Below are 25,624 nucleotides of genomic sequence, written 5' to 3'. Positions count from 1 at the left end.
GTTCTGGGATCTGATGACCATTAGAGATAAGCTCATTATGCAGATAGACGAGACGATCATAATCTACCAATCCTTCCAACCTCAACAATATTGGTGATAACAAGAGAGAGAGAGAGGCTCCTGGGTTAGCATTTGCACTGAAATGATTTTATTTTCATGTGTATTTTACACTGAGAAAAACAGTAAAAACAGCGGAAATTTTTTCACTGTCTCTACGATCCGGTTCCCTTTTGTTTAGTTTTAAGAATAAGAGAAAGTAAGCAAAGATATAGCTGAAAGAGAGACCATCAGTCCTGAACCAGCTCATCATCAATGATGCCTGTGCCACTATCTCTCCTCCACTGCCTTGCTGCCATCCACACCAGACCCAACCAATGCTGAAGTTGCCATTCTTCAGGAACCATCTTGTACCTGAAGTGACGAGGCCCCTCAAAAAGCTAAAGCCACTATCAACATGCTAGCAGCCTGCTCCTGGAAAAACTAGCACCAAAAACAGACAGACGTCGTTGCTTCGTCTGTTTCATTAGATATGGCAAACCTCTTGAGTTGCCACTAATATAAATTGATGTCCCGGATGAATAATTTACAGTGCGAGCTCATCAGACATGTAAATGCAAACATGCACAGTGAACACACCACTGTCAAGAGGCAATCTGCCTGGATTTTGAGGTCAGTGGTGAAGCAACATTGTTGTCAGGCTAGGAGCTGTGCATAGGCTTTCTGGAAGTTATAACCAGTCACCTTGCTGCCATTGGATGTCTGACCCAGCACAGCACCCTCCGCTGGGGATCCGTGGAATGTGAGAGCTGTGCAACCACCCAACCTGGAGACTTTTCACTGACTCACACAAAACACAAGCCAGGAAATATGAATTTAATTGTTAATGCATTTACAGAAAGCAAAACAAATAAATCGAAAGGGAGAAGGAATGTAAAAAATCTAATGCTAATCAAATTCTGAAGGTATGTGGCTGCACACTTGCAAAATTTCAGTGCCACAGATGTTATTTGGCAGTAATTAAGATTTGTGAAGTGTTAAAAAACAACCACTTACATCTGAATGCACTAAAATCTAACTTTTTTCCTGCTCTGTTTAAAAGGTAAAGGCATCATAGTCCTGCTCCTCATCAGAGAGAGAGAGAGATAGAGAGAACTGGTCTCCTCCCTCCGGACAAACCTCAGGGGATCTCTCTCCCACTGCAACTCTCTCGTAATCCTCTCCACCTATCCTCTTCTCTATCCATCTTCTATCCGCCTCCCCCTCTCTCCCTATTTATTTCAGAATCCCCTTCCCCTCCCCCATTTCTGATGAAGGGTCTAGGCCCGAAACGTCAGCCTTTCTGCTCCTATGATGCTGCTTGGCCTGCTGTGTTCATCCAGCTCTGTACCTTGTTGTCTTAGAGAGAACTGGTGATGGCTTAACCTGAGGGTCACCAGGCTTAGGCAAGGGGCACCTCTCTGTAATTTCTCCTGGTCTTGAGCAGAGCAGTTGCTGTACCAGGCTGTGATGCATCTGGGTGGGATGCTTTCTGCGGTGCACTTACAAAAATTGGTAAGAGTTATGCTGAATTTTCTTAGACATCTGAGGAAGTAGAGGTGTTGCTGTGCTTTCATAACTGTAGCATCGAGGTTGATGGACGCGGACAGATTGTTGGTGATATTTCCTCCTAGGAACTTGAAACTCTCGACCACCTCCATCTCAGCACCATTGATACAGACGGGGAGTGTCCTCCACTCCACTTCTTAATGTCGATGAGCAGCTCCCTCATTTTGCTGACATCGAAGGAGAGATTGTTGTCTTTACACCAAACTATTAAGCTGTCTATCTCTTTCCTGCACTCTGTCTCGTCGTTATTTGAGATCTGACCCATTATGGTGGTATCATCAGCAAATTTGTAAATGGAGTTAGAGCTGAATTTGGCCACAAAGTTGTGAGTGTGTGAGGAGCATAGTAGGGGGTTGAGTACACAGCCTTGCGGGGCACTGGTGTTGAGGATTATGGTGGAGGAGGTGTTGTCGCCTATCCTTACTGATTGCAGCCTGTGGGTCAGGAGGATGAGGATCCAGTTGCAAAGGGGGAGGAGACTCCTAGGTCTTGGAGTTTGGAGATGGGTTTAGTTGGAATTATGGTGTTGAAGGCGGAGCTAAAGTCAATAAATAGGAGTCTGACATAGGTATCCTTGTTATCCAGATATTCCAGAGATGAGTGTAGGGCCAGGGAGATGGCATCTGCCATGGATATGTTATGCCAGTAGGTGGATTGTAGTGGATCAAGGCAGGCTGGAGTTGGTGTGTACTGTTACCTTCTGCACAATTACTGATAATATTTATGATGGCATTGGCATACTCATTTAGGATGGCCGCTGCGTTCTTGAATATGGACCAGTTCGCTGACTCCAAGCAGTCACATAGGAGCTTGTCTGTTACCTCAGGTCAGCACTGTATGACTTTCTCCTCCAGATCCTTGCGCTTCGGTTTCTGCTTGTAAGCCGGGAGCAGGAGCACAGCCTTACGGTTTGATTTTCCAAAATGCGGGTGGGAAATGGAACAGTAGGTGTCTTTGATCGCATTTAGCCAGAAGAGAATTTGCAACATAGATGGAAGACATTTAGTGCATTGTGTCTATGCTGGCTGAAAAAGGTAATTCTATTTTCCAGTATTTGGCCTGGACCCTTCTAAATTATGGCACTTCACATGCGTATCCATTTTCAAAATAAAAATTCAATGCTGAGTTAACTGATGAGGTACAGCTAAAGGGCAGGCAGCAGGGGAGCAAGATGATTGGAATAGCAACCTCCTGATTTCAGCCTTTAACTTCAAACCCGTGTACTGTAGGAGTCTCTGTCCAATTTATACACAGTGAGCATGATAAGCCTCTCCATTATCTTCAGTAAAATATCCAGGTCCTCAGGCCTCAGTGGCAACATTGAGAAGTTGCAACAAATTACTGTAAGTCACTGCTAAATGATTCCACTTTAATGTCGCTCCCACCACTGGGGATGATGCCCAAGATATTCTGATCGGAAGGTTGTTGTCGCTGCAACGTAGACATGAGCTGTGCATCTGAACCACATGGAAGTCCTGACTCCGTGGAACTTTTCCAGGGAGTTGAAGTTTCTGAAGGTGGTTTCGAACCAATCAATAAAGTGCCAAGCCCCAGAGTTAGGGTCAGACTTCCTGCTGGGGTTCTAACTCACTGAGCAGAATAGTTAACCCGAAAAGGCTGGAGGAATTTAAACCTGCTTGAATTGGTGGCCAACTAGAGAACTTGACTCACTACTGCCCACCTCACACACCACCCACACCACCCCCCTACCACCCCATTGACTAACCCCACGGCAATCCACGAACCCCAAGCCCCACCATGGATATGACCCGCTTGGAACCCCAAGACTCATTTCCCCTGAGGACCACCCTTTGTGAATCTCCACTACTCCTCCATCACTCGAGACCAGAACAAAAACCTCAAACGCAGCAAACCCCCAGACCGACTCCCACCTCTAACTCCTCCCCATCTCTCCCCACTGACTGCCAATTCCCAAATCTCCCCTTACCTAATCTCTTCACCTGCAGTCATCCTTCACCTACATCCCTGCTACTCTAAATCCTCGTCCACCTGGGTTACACACCTGCCAGCTATACCACTCACCCACCTGGCATCCTTATCCCTGCCCAAACATTACCCTACACCCTCACTCCCCTGGCTATTGTGCCCCTCGGTCACCTTGCACCTTAAGCCCCCACCCCAACTGCTAATTTACCCCTCACCTACCTCATACCTGCATCATTCACTCACTTGACACTCTATTTCCTCACCCAACTGGTCACCTATCATCCAACTGGCATCTTTACCCTCCTGCTACCTGCCAGCTATATCCCTCACTTACCTGACACCATATGCCACCATTATCTATCACCTAAGACACACCTGTACCCCTCAGACATCTTCTACCTGTGCTCTTCAATGACCTGGCATTTAACCAGATGACCCACTTGGGATACTAATTACCCTACCCTACCTCTTTACCTACCTGACACCATTTCTCCCAGCTGTACCCACTCACCCGCCAGGCACCCTATCCCATCACTTACCTTACCCACTTGCATTCTCTCAGTCACGGTTAAAGTGGGTTAAGGACCTTTAATACGGTACAGAGCTGTGAAAGGGGCATAGTTCCACTGCCCCTACACTCTGCTGCTGCCTGTGTGCATCGCTGGAACGGAGCGCACTGCTTTGGCTGGGCAGGCTCGCAGCTCGGAAATACGCCTGGAAAACTCCTCCAGAGGGAAGTGAGCAATATTCAGTCTGACCTGGGTCAGAAATTGGATTCCATCTCAGATCGTAAGATTTGGGCCACTACATCAGTTTATTGCTGCAATTATAGACGTATTTTTTTCTAGCCTGTGACCTGTACGTCCCACACACACACTCAGGAGGCATTTACTGACTTTCTTCGCAGCAACATTGAGGTCAGCGAGCAGTGGGCAATGACTTAGCCTAAAATAGAATGGCGGTGTGTAATTTTATTTATCATTTATTTACATTATTTATATTTACGTTTATATTTATTTGATATTTTTCAATTTATTACAAACGATTATTTCATTCTTGAATGTACACGTTCAGGAATGCACAGCATTTCAACTTATAAAGTTTTAATGTCATTTCTTCTGAATGAGAACCTCATCAAAGTACTCAACTACAGTATTTCTTTTATTTTTAATGATTTATTTTGCTAGGAATACACTATGCTGCATGGTATATCAACTTGTACATTGTTTTCTGGGTGAGAAAATGTCTGAAAGAATGTGGTTCCAATTCTAACATTAAACCTAGGGTTCAGATAAAATGTTTCACTTAAAGTTGTGACTTTAAAGAGAACAGTGACAACTTCAAGTGAGGACCTATTGTAATTTGAAACAAAGAATGAAATGTAACAGAGAATTCGTTTGATTTTGCCAGGAATATTTTCAGGGAGTCGGCTCAGTGGTTAGCACTGCTGCCCCAGAGAGCCAGGGACTTGGGTTTGATCCCAGCCTCGGATAACTGTCTGCGTAGAGTTTGCACATTGTCCCCTACATGGGTTTCCGCCAAGTACTCCAGTTTCCTCCCACAGTCCAAAGGTGTTCAAGCTAGGTGGATTAGTCACGGTAAATGCAGGGTTATGGGGATGGAGGGGGTAGGTCAGGGTGGAAGAATCAGTGAAGACTTTATGGGCTGAATGGCATCTATCTGAACTGCAGGGATTCTATGAGAGTCTAACATGACTCTAGCTTATTAACTGAGATTTTGGCACTGAAGTCACAGAGGTTGTTTGCAGGAAGTTTGCAAGTTACCTGTTAGAAATTCTGAACGACACTGCGTAAATTGCCTTTCTACCAAAGAAACATTGATGTCCCAGAGGCTCCCAAGGAAATTTTTGCATTAATATAGGCTCTGAGAGTGCTATTTCCCCTCTCACAGCCACCAATCACCTGGCTATCCCTTTTATTTTAGAGTTCATCCCTTCAATGTTGTAGAAACGTGACTAATCCAGTTCAATTCAATTTCCAGTTCACTAATACCAAAGAATAATTTGCCTTAGAGAAGAGCCTTCTCCCAGTGGAGACAAAACAAAACACCCAAAACTCTTTGTCTCACCCTCTGAAATCTCTCCATTCTTCTCCAACGACGTTGACGTTTCCTAGTCTCTAAATACAAGTAAGCACTTTTCATAGGTGGGATCTAGATACTGACGACAAGTCTATTTCCTTCAAAAATGAATGGACACCAATGGGGGACACAGAATCCTTGAAACATTGCTGCAGGCAAAGAGGCTATACAGCCTGTCCCAGCCAATGATCCAACCTCATCCAATTCCCAATTGGTCACAGTTCAGAGAGATTTCACTCGAATAATAAAGGATTATTTTATGAGAAAAGTTGAAACAGGTTGGGCCTTTACCCATTGGAGTTTAGATTGTTTTGATCCCAAATGATGGTAATATTGGACAAACAAGATGCCAGAGTGAAACCTGATAGGCCACACGTTTATTTTCTCTTTTTGTTTAGTGTGGAGGTCAGTTATTGTACATTTCACAAGAAGTTGTCAATGTCGTTTTAACAAATGAATTAAAAGCTCATTGCACACAAAAGAAAAACACAAACTTTGTTAAGTTATACAATATCGCTTTGAAGCCATCTTGTTATAAATATCAGAAGGAAAGATTTAATTATTTTATCCCAACAGTAACCTTCCAGACACTCAAATTCCTGTGAGGGACTACCTTGTCTCCAAGCTCCTTGCTCAGTTGGTACAACTGTAACAATTTCATTTTCAGCAAAGGTCTCTTTGTGCCCTTTGGGCTTTTTTTTTAAGTTAATGTCTCTTGCTGAGGTCCTTAAACAAGCTGCTAACTCAGCTCACTTACTGTTTAACATGTATTCCTTAAACATGTCTTCAATGACCTTATACAATGTCCTTCATTATCCTATATTATCCTTCAATAGCCCCTTCAACAGTTCCAGGAACTTTCTTCTGTGCATTTCAGGACTTCTCTCCAGCCCTGCCCAGCCGATTTTTGGAGACTGCTACTACTCGTGAAGTGATTGTAATGAGATCAGGTAGGTGAACCTCATGGAAAATGAGTTCCCTGATTGGAGCTGTTAATTTAGTCCAATCAGGGAGACTGGCTGACAGATATAAACAGAACTGTCAAAGGCTCTGTTCACTCTGAGAGCTGGCTCTGATGGAGCTAGATCAGTATCAAGGACTCTCCACGTGTAAATAAAGGATGACTTAGTGCTGGGATACTGGTGTCTGTGGAGTTATTTCATCTGGCACCTTTGCTTTTATAGACCTTTCTACTCTTAATAAACCTGTCTTCGTCTCCGAGCTCTCTAGGTTGTAATATTTAAATCAACAACACCTTAGCAATTTTCTGTCCAGGTAGCTTTCTTAACATTTAGCTGAAATGATATGAGATATTAAAAATGCTACTTTCATCTCACTGTTCAAAATGAAGATTTAACCTTGAAATACAGACCTTCACTGAACTTAAAAGCTAAAATTCATTTTTCTGCTACTGTAGAGCCTAAAATTCCAAATAGTAACAGTAAAAATAATATATTACATATCTTCATCACAATTTGATCATTTTTGAAACACATCCCGAAGGGACAGGCTGGATGCTAATAGGATGTTTCCCTCAGTGAGCCAGACTAGACCGAGGGGACACTGTGTAGAAATAAAGGCTGTCTCATTTAAGATGAGTGTGATGAGTCTCTAGAACTCACTTCCCCAGGGAATAATGGAGGCAGGGCCATTGAATATTTTTATGGTGGGGTCATAACTTCATGGCTAACAAGGGAGTCAAGGTTTCAGGCTAAGTAGAAAAATGAAGTTGAGGCCAACACAACATCAGTCATGATTTTATCAAATGATGGAGCAGAGGAGCTGAATGGTCTACGTCTGTTCCAGTTTGCATGCTTATATGGTCTGTAATGCTGAAGGTTGCCAAATATTAAATGCATATCTAATTTTTTTCTTAAATGTGATAAAGGTTTTTGATTCAAGCATCTTTTCAGGCCATGAATGTCATCCTTTATGTGAAACTATTCCTTCTCAGCACCTCTTTGAACCTTACATGAATTACTTTAAATTACTTCCCCATCGTTATTGCCTTCTCTGTGAAGGACTAGGAATCAAGTCTTCCTCCTGTCCCTGAGGTCAGGGTGTCTAGGCCAGTTGTACTGGTGCTGGTGACTTGAGTTTGAATTGGAGCACTACACATCGGAAACCAGTCATTCAGATTTTGATCTGGAGAGAACGGTCAAGAAGTTAGAGTTCACAGTTATCGAGACTAAACTGGACAGCAACTTCTGGTGACCACACACACATATTTAATAAAAATCACTGATTTGCTTTGGTCTTTCACACACTGATACCTTCCCAGTATTGAAACTCGTAGAATTCCTACAGTGCAAATAGAGACCTTTCAGCCCATCACATCTGCACTAACCCTCTGAAGAGCATCTCACCCAGACTACACACCCTCCTATCCCTATAGCCCACCACATTTACTGTGGCTAATCCACCTAGCCCGCATCCTACAGTTTAGCATGGCCGATCCACCTAACCTGCACGTCTTTGGACTGAGGGAAGAAGCTAGAGTGCCTGGTGGAAATCCACGCAAACACAGGGAGAACATGAAAGCTCCATATAGACAGTCATGCAAGGCTAGAATTGAACCTGGTTCTCTGGTGCTGTGAGGTAGCAGTGCTACCCGCTGAGTCATCTAAACTCATGGAGCCACTCACATGATAACCAGTAAACATGGAGAAAAATGTTAGGCTTCATGCATTCAAGACCGTAGCAGCATGATAAGGACTTAAATCCTACCAACAACGATGCTAACTTAACAATACTAACCTTGACAAGTTGGCATGTCTTCAGATTGTAACAATTGAAGAGTTCAAAAAAATCTTTATACATTTCCTTTCTATGCTTTTTCTATCTCTCTCGGTCTTTCTACTTTATTTTGGGTAACCAAGTGGGGGAGATCTTATGGCACAATGGGTAATGTCTGTCTCTGAGCCAAAGGCTTTGGGTTCGAGTCCCATTCCAGGAATTGATGATTAAGGAAGGTGTGTCAATAATGCAGCCAGTCCCGTAAGTCCTTGCAACACGTTCCAATGACAGGCAGTAAGGCTGGGAGAGATTCCTGGCCCATATAATGAAAAGGACTGCAATTACTACCCACCGCTCCAACCCACAACATGCATGTTAAAAGCGCATGTTGCCATGGCAACCTGGACTCCCTCTGTGAAGTGAAGCGCACAAATGTTTGGCTGTTGAATTAAATATTTAAACATTCATTTCCCGATTTAGACTCGAAGTGGTTCTGAAATGATTACTCAATCAAGGAAATGATCCAATACTTGCCCTCCTTATAGAGGATCCAGAACCTCTCCAAACAGCACCACACAGTTTTGGATCCTTATTAACTTCCAGTCAATTTTCAGTAGCTCACATGGATCCTGGGAGCAGATGTAAGGGTGATACATGTTGAGTGCTGTTCAGTCCCTGCTGGTTTTAACTGATTCCCAAACTCACGAACCTGTACAATTTTAATATGGGGTCCTAAATTTCTTGTGATAGTAATTTCATCTCTATATACTACTGGACTCCATGCTACATCATTCATAATATCCAACAGGAGATAAGTTAAAAACAGAAATTGCTGGAAAAGGTCAGCAGGTCTGGCAGCATCTGTGGACAGAAATCAGAGTTAACGTTTTGGGTCGAGTGACCCTTCCTCAGAAGATCAAAGGAAGGGTCACTTGATCCTAAACGTTAACTCTGATTTCTCTCGTTAGGTAGCCACAATGTGGAGGTGCCGGTGCTGGACTGGGGTGGACAAGGTCAGAAGTCACACAACACCAGGTTATAGTCCAATAGGTTTGTTTGAGGTCACAAGCTTTTGGAGCACAGCCCCTTCATCACCTGACAAAGGGGCTGCGCTCCAAAAGCTTGTGATTTCAAATAAACCTGTTGGACAATAACCTGGTATGGTGTGACCTCTGACCTGATTTCTCTCTGCAGATGCTTTTCTAGCAATTTCTGTTTTTGTTTCTGATTTACTGCACTTTTGGCTTTTATTTAGGAGGTAAGCCAACATGTTTGCTTGACAACATGAATTCCTGGACCTTTAAAGTAAACAAACCTTTTCTGGTGGACTTTACAGATCAGTGTTCTGAAGAAAAGTCACTGATTTTACCAGTGTAGACTGTGGTAGCGTTGAATGTACAGCCTGCAATGCTAGCCATCTCAGATTCTGCCTCCTTAGCAGCAGAGTTTTGTTTTAATACTTGAGCAAGTCCAAATGAGGTGGTCACTAATCAGTTTCTGATCATTATAAAGTCCCAGCTACCCTGTTGATCTGTAATCAACTGTTTTTAAGGAATGCGATTCCTTTATCACTGCCATTAAGTGATGATGCCAAACAGCATGGGAGCTCAAAGGGTAGATAGTCAGTGATGCAATAAGATGCTCAACCTTGCAAAGCACTAAATTATTCAGACAGCCAGCAATAAGGGAATTCTTTTCAACACCAAGCACTGCAATGTGTACTTCGAACAAGGTAAAACATTTGCACGGGAAGGAGAACTGACTCATAAAGGAAAATCAAACAGTCACAAAATTAGCAATAATAAATAGCATCTCTATAAATTCAAATTACTGATTAAGAATCATTGCCATTGTAGTTCCAGGCACCCATGTCTCTGCCTCATAATAATTTGTACAGCATTTCAGATAACTCTTAGGCTTGTACATTTGCAAACGTTGGCATTAGGAAGAAACAATTAATGGTTGTCCCCTATTTTTCCCACAATCATCAAACCCTCCCTTTTAAACTTACGTAAAGAGCTCAGCTGTGTCCGAGGGGACACAGTCTCAGACTAAAAGATGGGCCTTCAAGAATGAGATAAGGAGGAATTTTTTCACTCAAAGAGTGGCGAATCTTTGGGATTCTTTACTTCATGTGGCTCAGTTATTGATTGCAGAGTTTGATAATTTGCTCCATATAAATGATATAAAAGGTTTTGGATTTAGTATGGGAAGGTGGCGTTGAGTAAGAAAACCGGCTGTGATGTGGTGAGCAGCAGCAAGAGCTCGATGGGCTGAAAGGCCTATGCCTGCTTCTATTTGGTATATAAGCGATGTTCCTATCAGGTAGAGGGATTCTTTCCCACTGGTTTCATTCAATTCCTCTTCAGGGCATTACCCACGTGACAGGCATGCCCAGTGACTTAAGAAGAGTCTGGAAGTCGAAACGTATTAGCATGAAGCTGAGAAATTATCTGACAGTCACCAGTGTGGAATGTTACACTCCATGGATTCAAGAGTTTGACTCCCAGGAAAGAGAGTGAAAAGAAAATAATGGCCTTCGGCAGAGGATGCTCAGCATCAGCCAGATGGACAAAAGGAGAAATGGATGTGTTAGATCAAGGATAAGGGTCCAGGAATCAAAAGGGTGGTTCAGTATAGTTAGAAAGAGAAAGATGGCAAAGGGTGGACAATGGAAGTGAAGATCTAACAGCTTTTCCCTAGCAACAACTGGAAGACTGATTGAGAAGAAGAACATCTAGATAGTTGGATAATATTGGGACATGAACTAAGGAAGGCTTGATAAAAACACAGAGAAGAAGCAAGATAATGACAATGACCCCACAAAGATTATGGTGACATGGAACAAATTGAAGACCAATGTGAAGTTGAAGATGAATAACCATAATTTCACCCTCCAACCAGGATTCAGGGGTAGAGGGATGCTGAGGTGAACAGAAATGGGAAGAGTGATGTGTGGGATCGGGATGGGGAGCATTTCCAGCAACTTTCATGTAACAAATCATGAAAATTAAACAGGCAACAGGAACGTCTAATATATTGCTGTCCATTGACCAATCAGAGCATAATTGTTTTGGATGGAATCTTATCAGCTTGAGGCGACAGATTTGGAAACAGGAGGGGAACATGTTTAATTCATTTGCGGGATGTTGGCATCGCTGGCTGGGCCCATCATTTATTGCCCATCCCTAGTTGCCCTTGAGAAGGTGGCGGTGAGCTGCCTTCTTGAACCGCTGCAGTCCACCCACTGTGGGTTGACCCTTAGGGAGGGAATTACAAGATTTTGACCCAGCGACAGTGAAGGAACAGCGATACATTTCCAAGTCAGGATGGTGAGTGGCTTGAAGGGGAACTTGCAGATGGTGGTGTTCTCATGTATCTGCTGCCCTTGTCCTTCTATATTTAAGTGACCGTGGATTTGGAAGGTGCTGTCTGAGGATCTTTGGTGAATTAGAAGTGAATTAATACTTTGTTGTTAGAAGGTTGGCTCCTTGCCTTGAACCCAGATCCAAGTGATCTTGCCAGAAGCGTTATCTGAGCAAAGGTGAATTGCTGACTGAAAATGGTGGATAGCCAATTAAGGGCAGTTAGATGTCCACTTAGGGGTGGAATTGTGGGCAGGTCCCTCACTGAGTCTGAAGTCAGTAGGGTGGATGAGACAACACCTCCACATTAATGGCTTGGCAACATGGAACAAAGTTTATTTTTAAACTTCCAAAAGTGTTCAGGGGGCACCTACGTCTTGAGGTGGCATCCTGGTTTCCTACCTATTGCAGCAGTGCCCACCTCCCCTGGTAATGCTGCCAGCTGCTCAGGCACTGCCACAGTGCTTGACTGAACAGGACTCTTGGAGCAGTGGCACCTCAGAAAGCATTGGTGCTGGGACCCAGAAATGGTTCTGTCCATGACTGAAGCAATAAGGTTGAGCACCTAATATGTTTGTTGCGTAGCTTCTAACCATGAATGATAGCCGTTCCCAGACGCAAATCTCTTTAGTGTCCCTGCTGGCTAAATCAGGGGTTTGATTCACTTGGATGAGTGGTTGTGATGCTAGCAGCGTGCATTCAATTCCTGCACCAACTGAGGTCAATCATAGAATTCCTGTGTGGAAACAGGCCCTTTGGCCCAACAAGTCCACACCGACCCTCAGAGCATCCCACCCAGACCCATCCCCCTATAACCCACCTAATCTACACATTACAGGCAATTTAGCATGGCCAATCCACCTACCCTGCACATCTTTGGACTGTGGGAGGAAACTGGAGCACCCAGAGGAAACCCACGCAGACACGGGGAGAACATGCAAACTCCACACAGACAGTCACCCCGAGGCTGGAGATTGAACCTAGATCCCTGGTGCTGTGAGGCAGCAGTGCTAACCACTGAGCCACTGTGCCGCCCTATGGAGGTTATTATGGAAATGTCTCTCTGACGTAAGGTGTGGTGGCCCTCAGGTGAATACTCACCACCAGTCATCTCTCTCTAATGGGCAAGCAAGATTATGCTGACTTTGCCTTTAATTAAAATACAATCCTGGCTTGAATGTTCATACTAAACCCGTTTCCAAGTTGATGTAATTGTGAAAGATTTATCAATTAGTTTGTCATTTTGTTTATTATTAGCCCAAGATCACCTGTTTAACAACCTTTTACCGGTGTGTGAGCTGCCCATGTCAAACATATTTCAAACCAGTCCAGTTCACTTCTCTTTTGAAGATAGAGCAGCAGGTGTAATAGTGACATGTGGGGGAGAGGGAGGATGCTTAATACTTACGTAGGTATTAATAAAGATAGATTTCAGTGCAATCTAGGAGATATTAACCATGAGATTGAGCTATATATTAATTGGTTAACTGCACACACGTTACTGGTAGTCATCTACAACTGTGTCTTCATGGAAAGCGTGAGCTGACCATGGTAGCAAGCTAGCAAGGGTGGCTAGAAACAGTATCTATAGCTCAAACTACCTCAACACAACTACTTAAGGTCAGTTGAAGTTGAGCAAGACCTTTTAGCTATCCATTTCAACTCAAACCCGGGTGGGAAGGCCAGATTAACAAAAATAGCAAAAAGCATATGAACCTGTTTTGCATACAGGAGCCACACTGACAGCTGTAATACATAACACGATACAACTCAGATAAATGTGCCATATGGTTGAAGCTGTCCATTAAATAAATATCACATTCGGTCACCTCCAGAAACATATTCCACCCTCCTCTGTGCCAATTACAAATATGCAATACTTTACTGAACCCAAACTATTGTAAAGACAATTGAGACGAAATAATTGCAACTAGCCAGAATACATGGGATTACATGCTGGGAACATCTGGAAAAAGAACAATTACTAATCAATATAGCCACTGCCTACCTATTGGACTTGCAATCCAAAACCGTGTGAAGAAAAATGACTGTTTTTGTCCTACTGTGGTTCGATGTAGTCCCTTCTTCAGTGCTCCCTTCCAGCTGGATGTAGCTGATCTCTCCATCAGGCCCCTCGGTACAAACTACACAACTGAGAAAAATGGCCAATGATGAGCTGGGAGATGGAAATATTACTAGTACGTGCAGATCCTGTTACAGAGAACAAATTTACAATTTTGTTACAGAATGTACAAGGGAGCTGCCTTCTACTGTGAACAAAAGAAGTTAATTGCATAAAACAGGAATAGTCCGTTCTGTTCAGAAAAAAAACAGATACACAGAAGCAATGAAAACATGCACGAGATAAGCAGGAGGGCAGAAGAAAAACAGAATGGCATAGAAAACAAAAAAGAAGCTGAGGTAGGTCCGAAAAGAGAGAGACTTATTTTAAAACATCCAGAGGAAGTGCAAGAATATTAATTGCTCCACGTAAATATATTATTTTCATCAAAACTGTACTGATACTATCAAAGGTTACAAAATCAAGGCAGGTGGATAAGTTAAGAGACAGATCTGGCATAATTGGTAAAACAGATCTGAGGGGCTGAATGGCCTCCTCTTCTTCCTGTGAGCCCAACTGGGGAGAGAAATCAAGTCAACATCCATTTGGAAAACTGACTGTAAAACTAGCGCATGCTGCAATGACATTGTTATGGCTCCCACACTTCACCCTGTCACTGTACATGTTTACAGAGTGGCAGTCCACTGTTAGTCAGCTTTATTGTGTAGGAACTGGACAACTGGGGATTGAGTTCTGCACTTCAGGCCTTGTGTCGGTGAAAAACTTCACCTTAAGTCTGAACCTGTGTCAGATTTTGATCTTACAACAGACATCGCAGTTTGGAAGTCCTTCTGTAAACTTTCCTCGCCTGACAAAGATCTGCAAATGTTTTTTTGTAAGGGTGGATTCTGGAAGCAGTAAATGAGTAACTTCCGTTTGTGTGTAGTTAAGATAGGAAAGAACAAACACATCTTTGAAGACAATGTGACCTGACGGTAAATAATGTACACAGCAAACTATCCAGGGAACACACCTCTATTTTGTGCCGCACCTCTCAATTGCGATAACAAATAAACCACCATTGTGTTGTACTGAGGTACAAGAATGCTTGCACAGAAGTGACTCACAGACAGTGTGGACAGGAGTGAAGATCATCCTGGGCAGTTACTGCAGAAAAGGAACTTAGACCAACAGCAGCGTTTTTTGTGGAGCCCCACCATTGTTTAGCAAGATGCCTGTGTCGGTGAATTATAAATCAGTGTCGGGTCCAGTAGGAATCGTGAGACTCTTCGAAACCTTTCTCTCATGTACAGCATTCAGCCTGGTCGCCCACGTGAGGCAATATTATGGACCTTATGGATGTTGGTGCATGTTTTCCTGGTGCTTCTCGTTCGCCGTCTCAGTACTGATCATTGTGCTGGAACTGACAGCCCTTTACTCCAGCATTCCCATATCCTGGGAAGACTTCACTGCTTCCTTTGCAATGCTCGCTGCGCTGATGAACTTGACGGCCTCGATAATCTACCCAACCGTTTTCCTCACGTCCAGCAACCAGGCAGGTGAAGACTTTAAGATAGCTGCCACCGTTATGAGCTGCATGTGCTTTCTTGCTTATGCCATCGAAATTGGCCTCACACGGGCAAGACCTGGTGAAATCAGTGGATTTTTAAAGACTGTTCCCGGGCTCCTGAAAGTGTTGGAAGCTTTTGTTGCCTGTAGTATCTTTGTGATAATCGAGGGGTCGTATCAAGCCAATGGTGGGCGGCAGTGGTGCATGGCTGTGTACTGCATATGCTTCATCATCACCTTTTCCATCATCCTTCTAACCATAGCAAAACTCATTGCAAGGCTACCATTTCCATTTGAGAGATTTTTGACCGTCTATAACATTGTGGCTGTATTGATGTACAGTACTGCAGCAATCATCTGGCCAATTTTTTGCTTCAGCGAACACTATGGCCAGCCCACCAGACCATCCCATTGTGTAAAAGGCAGCTGCCCTTGGGAAAATCAGGTCATCGTAGCTGTATTAACTTTTGCAAATCTTGTTGTGTACGTTGTGGATCTGGTTTATTCTGCCAGGTTAATGTTTGTCACTCAAGCATAAATGCTTCCAAAACCACATCCATTGGTATTGGAGAAAGGTAAAGTAGATTGCTATTCTGAATGTGTGTGAATCTTTCCATTCTGTCAGCTACCTTTCTTTCTGATCATTGAAATCAAATATCACAAAAGGAAATTTGCTTTCTTGATTGTACTCAATGCATTTAAACAATAAACAGGGAAGCCACACAAACTGGGAAGATCCCAAATATGATCTGCTGTTTGTGGCTGACCAGTAGGAACACTTCTGTTTGCCTTAGCAGTCTTTGCTTTACATTGCAATTCAGTGATACTAGCTGTTCGTGAACGTATAGATGGACATAAAATAAAGACTAGAATTCAGATTGGCTGCCATTCTCGCAACATTGAGTCACACACAACACTTAACAGCTCAAAATTCCATTGGATTTGACTTTTGACATTTGCGCCACTATGTTCCGAAAAGCAGTCAAGAGATCCAGGGAGAAGAGAATATTAAGGACAGCGATTTGAAGCTGCGTCCATCTTGAGCTATGTTAAAAGTTGACTGCTTCTCAATGTTTGGGATATTTTTAGAAAAAAACTAACCAGGGTTACACCACTCACAAAGCAGACTCTAGTATGGATGTTAAATGAGTTTCAGATTGCTCCCACTGGGAGTCTTGTAGCACATCACTGAGGCAGACCTCCTGAGTGCAGCAATAATGTCATGGCCAGAAGGTTCAGGTACAGGTCCCACCTGCTCCAGAGGTGCGTCATAACATCCCTGAGCAGGTTGATTTAAAATAAAAGAATAACTCTCAATGGATTTTTGAAGTACTTCTTTATTGCAGGTTTGATACAAATTGAAGATGTGACAGCTCTGGAAAATACCCTTTTTTGTTGCACTGATGCTAATGTTGTGGCCATTTCAAAGAAAATTGCATAAATTGTAATATATTTTAATCAACATAGAATCTGCAGCAGAAACACAGGCCCAGTCAGTCTGTACCATTTTTTATTTTATGCAGAAGCTTCCTCCCACTCTAATGAATCTTTCCCCAATCTAATTAGCTCAGTCCCTCCTTGCATTCATATTCTTACGTTCCATTTTCCCACATGTATGCAACAAGCCTGCCCTTCAGAGTATGAATGCTTCTCAAGTTCTGTGTGGCAACTTGTTACACATTCTTGCCATATCTAAATCCTATGGGTTCTTTAGGTATCTACTTGATCAGCAAAGATCTGATGAAACCCTTATTTAGTCCTGAACCAGTAACAATTTTCCGAAATCAACCCCATCAAACTCCTATTTAAAAAGGGGTCCTCTTTTTGCAGAGAAAAGAGCTCCAGTCTGTTCAGCATTTCCAGATAGTCACACCCTCGCAAATCAGATATCACCTTCATCAATTGTATCTACATTTTCTCTCATGTTTCCATATGCATTTTACATAATAGATATCAGAACTGGGCACAGTATTCCAAATGTGGTCGAACCAAGGTTCTATGCAAATTTAATGGTACCACCTTGTGTTTGTATTCCATTGTTCTAGAAAGGAAATCCAGTACTTTATTGCACTCTTTATGGCCTTATTGACTTGTGTTGCTAATTCTGAAATTAATTCATTAATATTCCCAGAGCTCTTTACTTCGCTGTCCCATTTCATTACCTGTATTCCAAGGAATAAACTCCCTAACTCTACCGAACAAAATCAAGAGCTTCCCAGTTTGACAAACTGAATTTCACAAGCCTTGCACTCAACTAATTATGCAGCAGCCTTGCACATTATTGCCTTATCCCCAAGTATTGTCTACAACTCTTGACACAGTAATTCAAATTTCCAAATCAACATGATTTATGTATGTGACATTTAATATCCCTTCCACAGCAAGTGTTCTTGTTAGGTCAGTTCGCTGGATGGTTCGTTCGTTTGTAATACCAACAGCATGGGTTCAATTCCTACACTGCCTGAGGTTACCATGAAGGATTTTCCTTCTCAACCTCACCCCTTGCCTGAGACAGGGTGACCCTTAAGTTAAACCACCGTCAGTTGTCTCTCTGTAATGTAAGGGCAGCCCTATGGTCCAGCAAGACTCTAATTCCTGCTGTCTAGGAGATATCTATTTATACTTAGATAACAAGGTGTATAGCTGGATGAATACAGCAGGCCAGGCAGCATCAGAGGAGCAGGAAAGCTGATGTTTTGGGTCTGGATCCTTCTTCAGACTTTCTGAAGGGTCCAGACCCGAAACGTCAGCTTTCCTGCTCCTCTGATGCTGCCTGGCCTGCTGTGTTCATCCCCTACACCTTGTTATCTCAGACTCCAGCATTGACAGTTCCTACTACCTTTATTTATACATATCCTTGTTTGTTGTTTTACCAGATTCTTTCAATTGAGCCAGTACCAGACCTCTAAATCCACAAGCACTGATCATTGTTACACATATAGCACCTTCTGAAAATGCTCTCATTACTCTTAGCTTTTCAAAGAATTCAATAAGAACAGTTAAACATGGCCTTCCTTTTAGAAGTCTGTGTTGACTATATTTTTGACTGTATTGCCAGTCTAGACATTTGTTGATCTTATAGGAAAAAGACTTTTGAATGTTTCCCTAATTTTCCCAAGGTTGGTTCTCTCCCTCTTTGTGATGATGAGAATTACATTGTGTTGCCCATGTCCTCTGGCATTATTCCTTTTTCTATTGCATTTTCACATGAATATTAGTATCATTGCCGTATCCTTCCCAGCCTCAATGGAGAATTCATGAGGGAAATCCAACAGCACCCAAGGTCTTAGCTGTATTACGGTTGATTATTATCTCTGTCCTTTTGATTTTAACTGTTTTAATAATCCTCTTAAATTGGTCTACTCTTGGCATTTTCTCTGGCAGCCCCTTCAGTGACAACTGGAGCAATGCGTTGGTTCAGTATGTGTGCCATTTCTCTGGTGAGTTTATCTTGCAGTTTTACTTTTCACTACTCCCATGCCTGTTTTAATTCTCCTTTATTTACATGTCTCGAAAAAATGGATTCACTATTTCATTTTACATTATTTGTTAGTTTCATTTTGTATTAGCCAAAGAGTTTTCAATATCTCGTTCCTAAGTCCATTATTATTCCATCATTGTCCATTACTTTATCCAAGTTCTTTTCTTTCGATTCAATCAGCCCTCACCTCTTTACTTATTCATGGGATTTCTTGGCTATTTGTTCTAATTTTTCAATGGACTATATTATGTCTGAATTATATCAATTTTTCTGCATTTCCTTTTCTTTTCACACCAGTGAAAATTTCATGTCAACATTTAGTTAGTGAGTTATGGTGAAATTAAATGTGAACCTGAGGGTGGATATTATTTCATGGCATTCAGCATCAAGACCAGGTTTACTTTTGCAAATGTTAACGGCAGAAAATGTATACTTAAGGAGTGTTGAGATGTTCATTTGAAATAGCAGAAATGATTTGTGAAAATATTAGATTATTTTTCTGAAAAGACCAATTTCTTTCCAACAAAAATAAATGTATGATGAGCCACTTTAGTGCCACTGATTGTTCGATATAGTGTAATGTAAGCCTTGGTTGCTAGACATTAAGCCACATTTTGCTTCCAGTTTCTGGGATTCTCTTTGTATTGTATTCTTTGTAGATTCTCGAAATGTTGTAATTGAAGTGTAAAGGGAAATGAATTAAAGACATTTTACATTTTGTATACAACCAAATAGTTAAAGAGTTCTTTTCATGATTCATTTTTCACAATTACTATTGATTATATCCAGTGGAAAGGTAAACCCAGACAGTTCAACCAAAAATGAAGAATTTATCAAAAACAGAATTCCATTCATGAACCCACATCCTGACATTCATGCAGAAGTATCCATTGCCATGTTTTTAACTGTTTTAATTTTAAAATTTTGAATAGACACAGTGGACGCTGAGCAGAGAAGTTTGACTAATGACAGGACATTAATGCTCTCCTATGATGTATATCGTGTTTCTAAATTCAAATGTTATAAAACTTGGGTGTCGTTGCTCTGAACTGAACTCAAGCACCAACCTTACATTCCCAAGTCTCGTGTGGCATTGTGCACTGCAGAATGGCCTGAAAAAAAATCTCAGAGGAATTAAACAAAAAGAGGACTCTCCCATTTGTGTTTTTTACAAGCTTTTAAAATGGTAACACAAAATGTTTCCTCTGATATAGATCCAATGGATACAAACTTCTGCTGTGTGTTCACAATTTATTAAGGCAAGTGTTCTCAAGTGATTCTTGTTTATTCTTTCACTTATTGTCACCATTGACAGCGACATTATACAATACAGGCTAATTATTGCTATAACTGCGTATCACATTTGCAAAATGTTCCTGCTAATAATAGTCTTTAGTGATAGGCAACACATTAGGGTTTTTGATAAACAAGCTGTCATGTGGCAAAGTAACTATTGCTATTGGCTGGCGCATGGATCCTACATGATAGCCTCAAGTGATCAGACAGAACATAAAGATAAGTAGGTGGTTGACGAATAACAGCGCCCATGAGATCATCTTGGTCTTCAGCCAAGATGGTGGGCAGCCAACCATCTCTCAGGCCTCTGTTGATCTTCAGTCAGAAGCTAGTGATTGCATAAGAGTGATAGTTTTCAACTCCTTTGCTCTCTGTGGAAAGTCAACTAAGCAACACCTCTCGTGTGAGCGTATGACAAAGACTAACTGGTGTAGCTGTGGCATTCAGTCCCAATGCGGCCTGCTTAACATCCTCAATTCTAATCTCCATCACCAACCCTCATAAGGCCTGTTCACAGAGGCTAGAAAAAAAATAAACTTGACGCTGGGTTAGGTGGAAGAAATTACGTTTCTCTCTCACACCACCCCCCAAGGACAATTGAGTAAGGTCACCAGACTGCAGTATTTGATACACACGATACCATAATTATTAATAGCTAAGGTACGGTATTAACTTAGAAGGACTCAGAGCCTAAATGGAAATATTGTATTATTAATTGCTACTGTGTCTTGCTGGTTTGCCCTCTCATCAGCATTTCTGTTCATTTCCGGACAAATACTGTTTTGTATCAAATGCAGTGAATGGGAGTCAGAGCAGAAAATGCAATGACTTGTTCATCTCAGCCACAGCAATGAGCAGAGACCAAGCAATTTCTCACCAGAAAGAAGTGGATTTCAGCGGGTTCGTTGCACAGAATCAGAGAATGGGTACAGTGCAGGAGGAGGCCATTTGGCCCATCATGCCTGCACCAATTCTCCAAATGAACAACGCACCGAGTACCATTCCCCTGCCTTCTCCCTTTATCATTTGCACATTCCTTCTTCTCATCTTCCTGCCCTCGCTTTTAAGCCTACTGAGGAAAAACAGGAGAGCAGTTGGGTCTTTTCATATCATCACCCAGAGTCCAAATGTGTCCGAGAGGAGGGAAAAGCAGAGAAAAATCTCCAAGGAAATCACATTGGTGAGAGGTCAGCCCGAGGGAGTCAAAAGCTTGTGCCAGTCGTATTCGCTGTGGATTTTGTTGGTCACTTTCTAGCACCCAAATGACCATTGTCACCTCAGTCATTCCAACTGCAGTTACATTGTGAGAAGTCAAATGTTTGTCAGGGGGCCTTATTTCTTTCACATGAAACTGTATGATTCATTCTGCAAGCTTGGCTCGCTGCACTCAGACACTGTAATAAAGATATACAAATAACGTGGGTTACAGCACAACATACAGCAGATTTGCCTGGGTGTGTCGATTACCAAGAAACAGTGACGACTTTACCCATGAAAACTTGTCATCGTACATCAACAAGCTGGGGGCAATGCGCCCTCAATTTTTTTTAACATGTCAGCTGCTGCGTGTGAGACCTCACAAGTGATGTCTGAAAGTGGAAAGTTTTGCCTGTGTGTGAGTGAAGGGGATTGTAGGTCCACATGTGGAGGAGTGTAAATGCATCACGATAAGATCCTGGGAAACTAAGTACAAAGACTATTAGTAACACATTACAGGCCTTATCCAAGAATGCCTATGACAGCATGTGTATGTGTCAGCATTGATGATATATCCATGAGAGTGAGAATAGTTAAATTTAGAAGCATATGTTACTGAAGTGTAACTAGAGAACAACTGTCTTAAGGAGCACATATACATGTGTGTAAGGCATACACTGTCTCAATAGGTGATTATAATTGGAGTGTATTCAGTTTTAAAGAACTCTCAAATGCCTTCTCATGTCAACAACATTTTCCTTAAGCAGCCAACATACTGTTGGAAGCACAGTAAAGACATTTTTTGCTCCCGGTCTAATTGGACCAGAATTATCCCAATCGTTGACAAATTTGTTTACAGGAGACGATGTGGGTTACCCATGACATCTCTCCTGTCAATCCTTAAATGGGAAACATTTGGTTTTCAAAAGGAAAACTACAAATTACATATAACTATCCAGTGTCACTCTGCAAACAAAAATTCCAGAGGCAAAACTACAAGAATAATTAGCCACCTCAATAATTGTAAAAGGGCACTAGAAAGGATTCATGATTGAATAATATACATAGAATTATATGGAAATTATTGCAATTAAATAGGCCATTCAGCCCGACCAGACTGTGTTGGTCTTCAGCATTCAAAGTGGTCCAAATCCCATTCACCTGCCTGTTCCATGTCCTCTCATCTCACTTTCAATCAACCATTTTGTCTAACCTATATTTAAATGTTGATATGGTGTCTGCCTGATACAGCCGTTCTGCACAACTTTAATACCCTCTGGGTAGAAATTATAATTCTCCTCCTCTCTGTCCAAAAGCCCATTTGTTTCACTTTAAACGACTTTTCATTCTAAGCCTCTTAATTGCTCCATTCCATTCCTCTGCCACTTCAAACACCTCTGTCAAATCTTCAAGTCTTACGCATGTTGCTTTAAAATTGGACGATGTAGAAATGATTGTCATGTGGTTTGCTTACCTTCTGGTTTGGTAATTGGCAATAACAGTAGCAATGTCTTCTTCCTTGACAAACAATGTGCTGTCTTGCGGAGAAATCTTTCAGGAGGAGGTGTTACACGCGGGATGGACGAACCTCAAAAACTCAGTGTCAAATATCAGTTTGACTTCTCCGGTCAAAAATGTGGATTGCTTGAACAAATGTTTCTAACCTCTTTCCCTCTCACTTTGGAGACAATCTTTTTGACCAGTGTTTACAAAATAATGGTTGGCACCATTGGCATTGGTGGCTAATCTGACAATGGTATCTTGCCTGTGTTGTCGCTTCTCGGTTTGCACCCCTTTGAAAAACCCTTCCCTCAACTTTCCCACACCTTTCCCAGGAGCGGATTGTGCCTGTACTGATGCTGATGGTGCCTGTCAATCACAAACACTGTCACAAGATCAGATAGAAAGAAACCTGGCACACTGGCGTACGACTTGAGATTGCTTGCCGTTAAATATGCCAGTATCATGACATTGAAAGCCTTCAGATGTTTTTTTGTGCTGAGTTTGGTGACTGCCTTCAGTTTTGCAACTTTTACTGCATTCTTGTGCACATTCCCAAGTTTATACGTTGTCAATTCAAACTGCTTTCCTCATAGATAGCTAATGATAACAGTGCCAATGTTTATTCAAACTTGTTTTCCACTTAGTTTGGACTTTACTCATCATGCAAGTAACATTGTCATGTCTCCATTACTGCCAACACAAGAAAATGCCACGTTTCAAGGACAGTATTACACGCTTACTAAAATAAGTGTTGACCATAATAATATTAGAAAGATTTCCATTCTGAGATAAGTGGCTAGGCAAGTTCTCAGATTATCTTGTAGAATTACTTGCGTGGAGTTAAACTTTTGCACCTAAGGCTTTTTAAGATGACAATCCATTAAATGTGGATAAGGTGATCAGAAGCTTCTACACAGCCAGAAAGCAATGCAGCTCCCAGGCTACAAAAACAGAAGTTGCTGAGAAAGCTCAGCAGGTCTGGCAGCATCTGTGAAGAAAAAAGTCAGAGTTAATGTTTCGGGTCCAGTGGCCCTTCCTCAAAACTTTTTGCAAAGGGGTCTGTGAGACGTAGAGAGGACTTTTGTCCAAAGAAATGGGCATGGAGGCAAAGATGGCGGAAGAAGAGTTCGACGTCATGTCGTGCCCGAAATTCGTTAAGGTGGGGATGCAGAGGGATAAAGCTGAGGCCCTTGCAGAGTACAGAGCATTCAGCATTGGAGAACGGAAGTTTAGGAGGGATGGTAAATAACCGACAGGAGGAGTGGTTGGGAGAGGGGATGGAGTCAGAGGGAAGGGGAGGAGAGGAAGGTTCCAGAGGGCCATGGGTATCTTTGAGTTGTTGCATCTTGTGGGCCTTGATGCCTGAAAGGAAAAGAAAAAGTTTCTTGTTAGCACAATGAATGAACCAGAGGATGAAGTGGAACTGCGGAGTGGTGCAGCCCTAAGCCAGCACGTTGCGATGCTGTTGGAGAGAGAGGTTGAGAGTGCGCATGTGGCGCCGCATGTCACTTAGTGTGGATCTCAGGATGCGGCGAGAGCAGCTGTCTGTGGAATGTTGAACATCACGGAGATATCTGTGTTCCTGGGAGGATTCAAAACATGGGGGATGAAACTTCGTTGGAATCTACGTGGGGTGAGTCTGAGCCGGAGGCAGTCACTGAGGAATGTGATATGGCTGTGGAAACAAGTTTTAGCAAATACCTGGTCAAACACCAGGAGTGACAGTGAAATTAAAGTCGGTGGGCAAGAAGAGAGATTGGAACGGAAATCCCATCGGAGGGAGGAGCAGAACTTCCTCAAGGTGGGCATGCCTGGAAGAGATGTGGCAGTGAGTTAAATACTAAATAAAAACTGAAAGAACTTTCATTTTTTTTCAGTTTTTATGCAGCTCGCAGGCTGTAAGGTTTGAAACATGTTGCAGACATTACAAATGGGCAAGTGTGCAAAGACACATTTTATTTCATGTACTGAGTTGCAGCAGTAGGAGCGTTTTCAACAGTCAGCTGAACCTAGATATGTTACTGCTGCAAGTCTTGATGATTGTCTCTTCAGTACCAGTCTCTCTCATGTGAATAGTTGGACTAATGGAGCAGACGCAAGATTCAAGAGAAAGGAGATTTATACCTCTGGTCAGAAATGCAGGGGGTGCGACAAGATGATCATCTTTATTTAAGTAAGGATATAAATGTATTGGAAGCAGTTCAGGGAAGGTTTGCTAGACTGGAATGAATGAGTTGACTTAGAGGAAAGGTGAGACGGGCTGGACTTCTATCTAGGAGAAATAGGAAGCAACTTAGAGTCGGAGAGTCATTCAGCCCAACTAATGAACGCCAACCATGTTCCCAAACTAAACTAGTCCCAGTTGCCTTCATTTGGCCTATATCCCTCCAAACCTTTCCTATTCATGTGCTTATCCAATGTCGTTTAAACCTTCTAACTGGACCTGCATCCACCACCTTCTCTGGCAGTTCATTCCATGTACGAACTACTCCCTGTGTAAAAAAGTTGCCCCTCATTGCCTTTATAAATCTTTCTCTTTCATTTTAAAAATATGCCCCTTAGCCTCATTTCACCACGGTGACCCTAATGTGCTGCTGGATGGTGTGGTGGAGAGGAGGGATCCTCAAAACAGAGAAAATAGGAGCTGGATTTGGCCATTCTGCCCTTTGAGCCTGCTACACCATTCAAAATGATCATGGCTGATCATCTGACTCAATACCCTTTTCCCCCTTTGCCCCCATACACTTTGATCCCTTTAGACCT

The 25,624-nt window shown here is 42.3% G+C and overlaps 1 protein-coding gene across 1 annotated transcript; it reads left to right on the top strand.

Annotated features, from left to right (window-relative positions):
• Window positions 1–14,939: 14,939 nt before the first annotated feature.
• Window positions 14,940–18,010, top strand: LOC109923873 (myeloid-associated differentiation marker homolog). Its single transcript, XM_048609817.1, has one exon. The coding sequence runs from the start codon at window positions 15,047–15,049 to the stop codon at window positions 15,920–15,922; it is 876 nt and encodes a 291-aa protein (XP_048465774.1). The 5' UTR covers window positions 14,940–15,046; the 3' UTR covers window positions 15,923–18,010.
• The last annotated feature ends 7,614 nt before the right edge of the window (window positions 18,011–25,624 follow it).

Source organism: Rhincodon typus, chromosome 21 (genome assembly GCF_021869965.1).
Source record: "Rhincodon typus isolate 14 chromosome 21, sRhiTyp1.1, whole genome shotgun sequence".
Classification (NCBI taxonomy): domain Eukaryota; kingdom Metazoa; phylum Chordata; class Chondrichthyes; order Orectolobiformes; family Rhincodontidae; genus Rhincodon; species Rhincodon typus.
The sequence above is the reverse complement of the archived record's forward strand: the minus strand, read 5'-3'. Positions and strand labels throughout refer to the sequence as shown.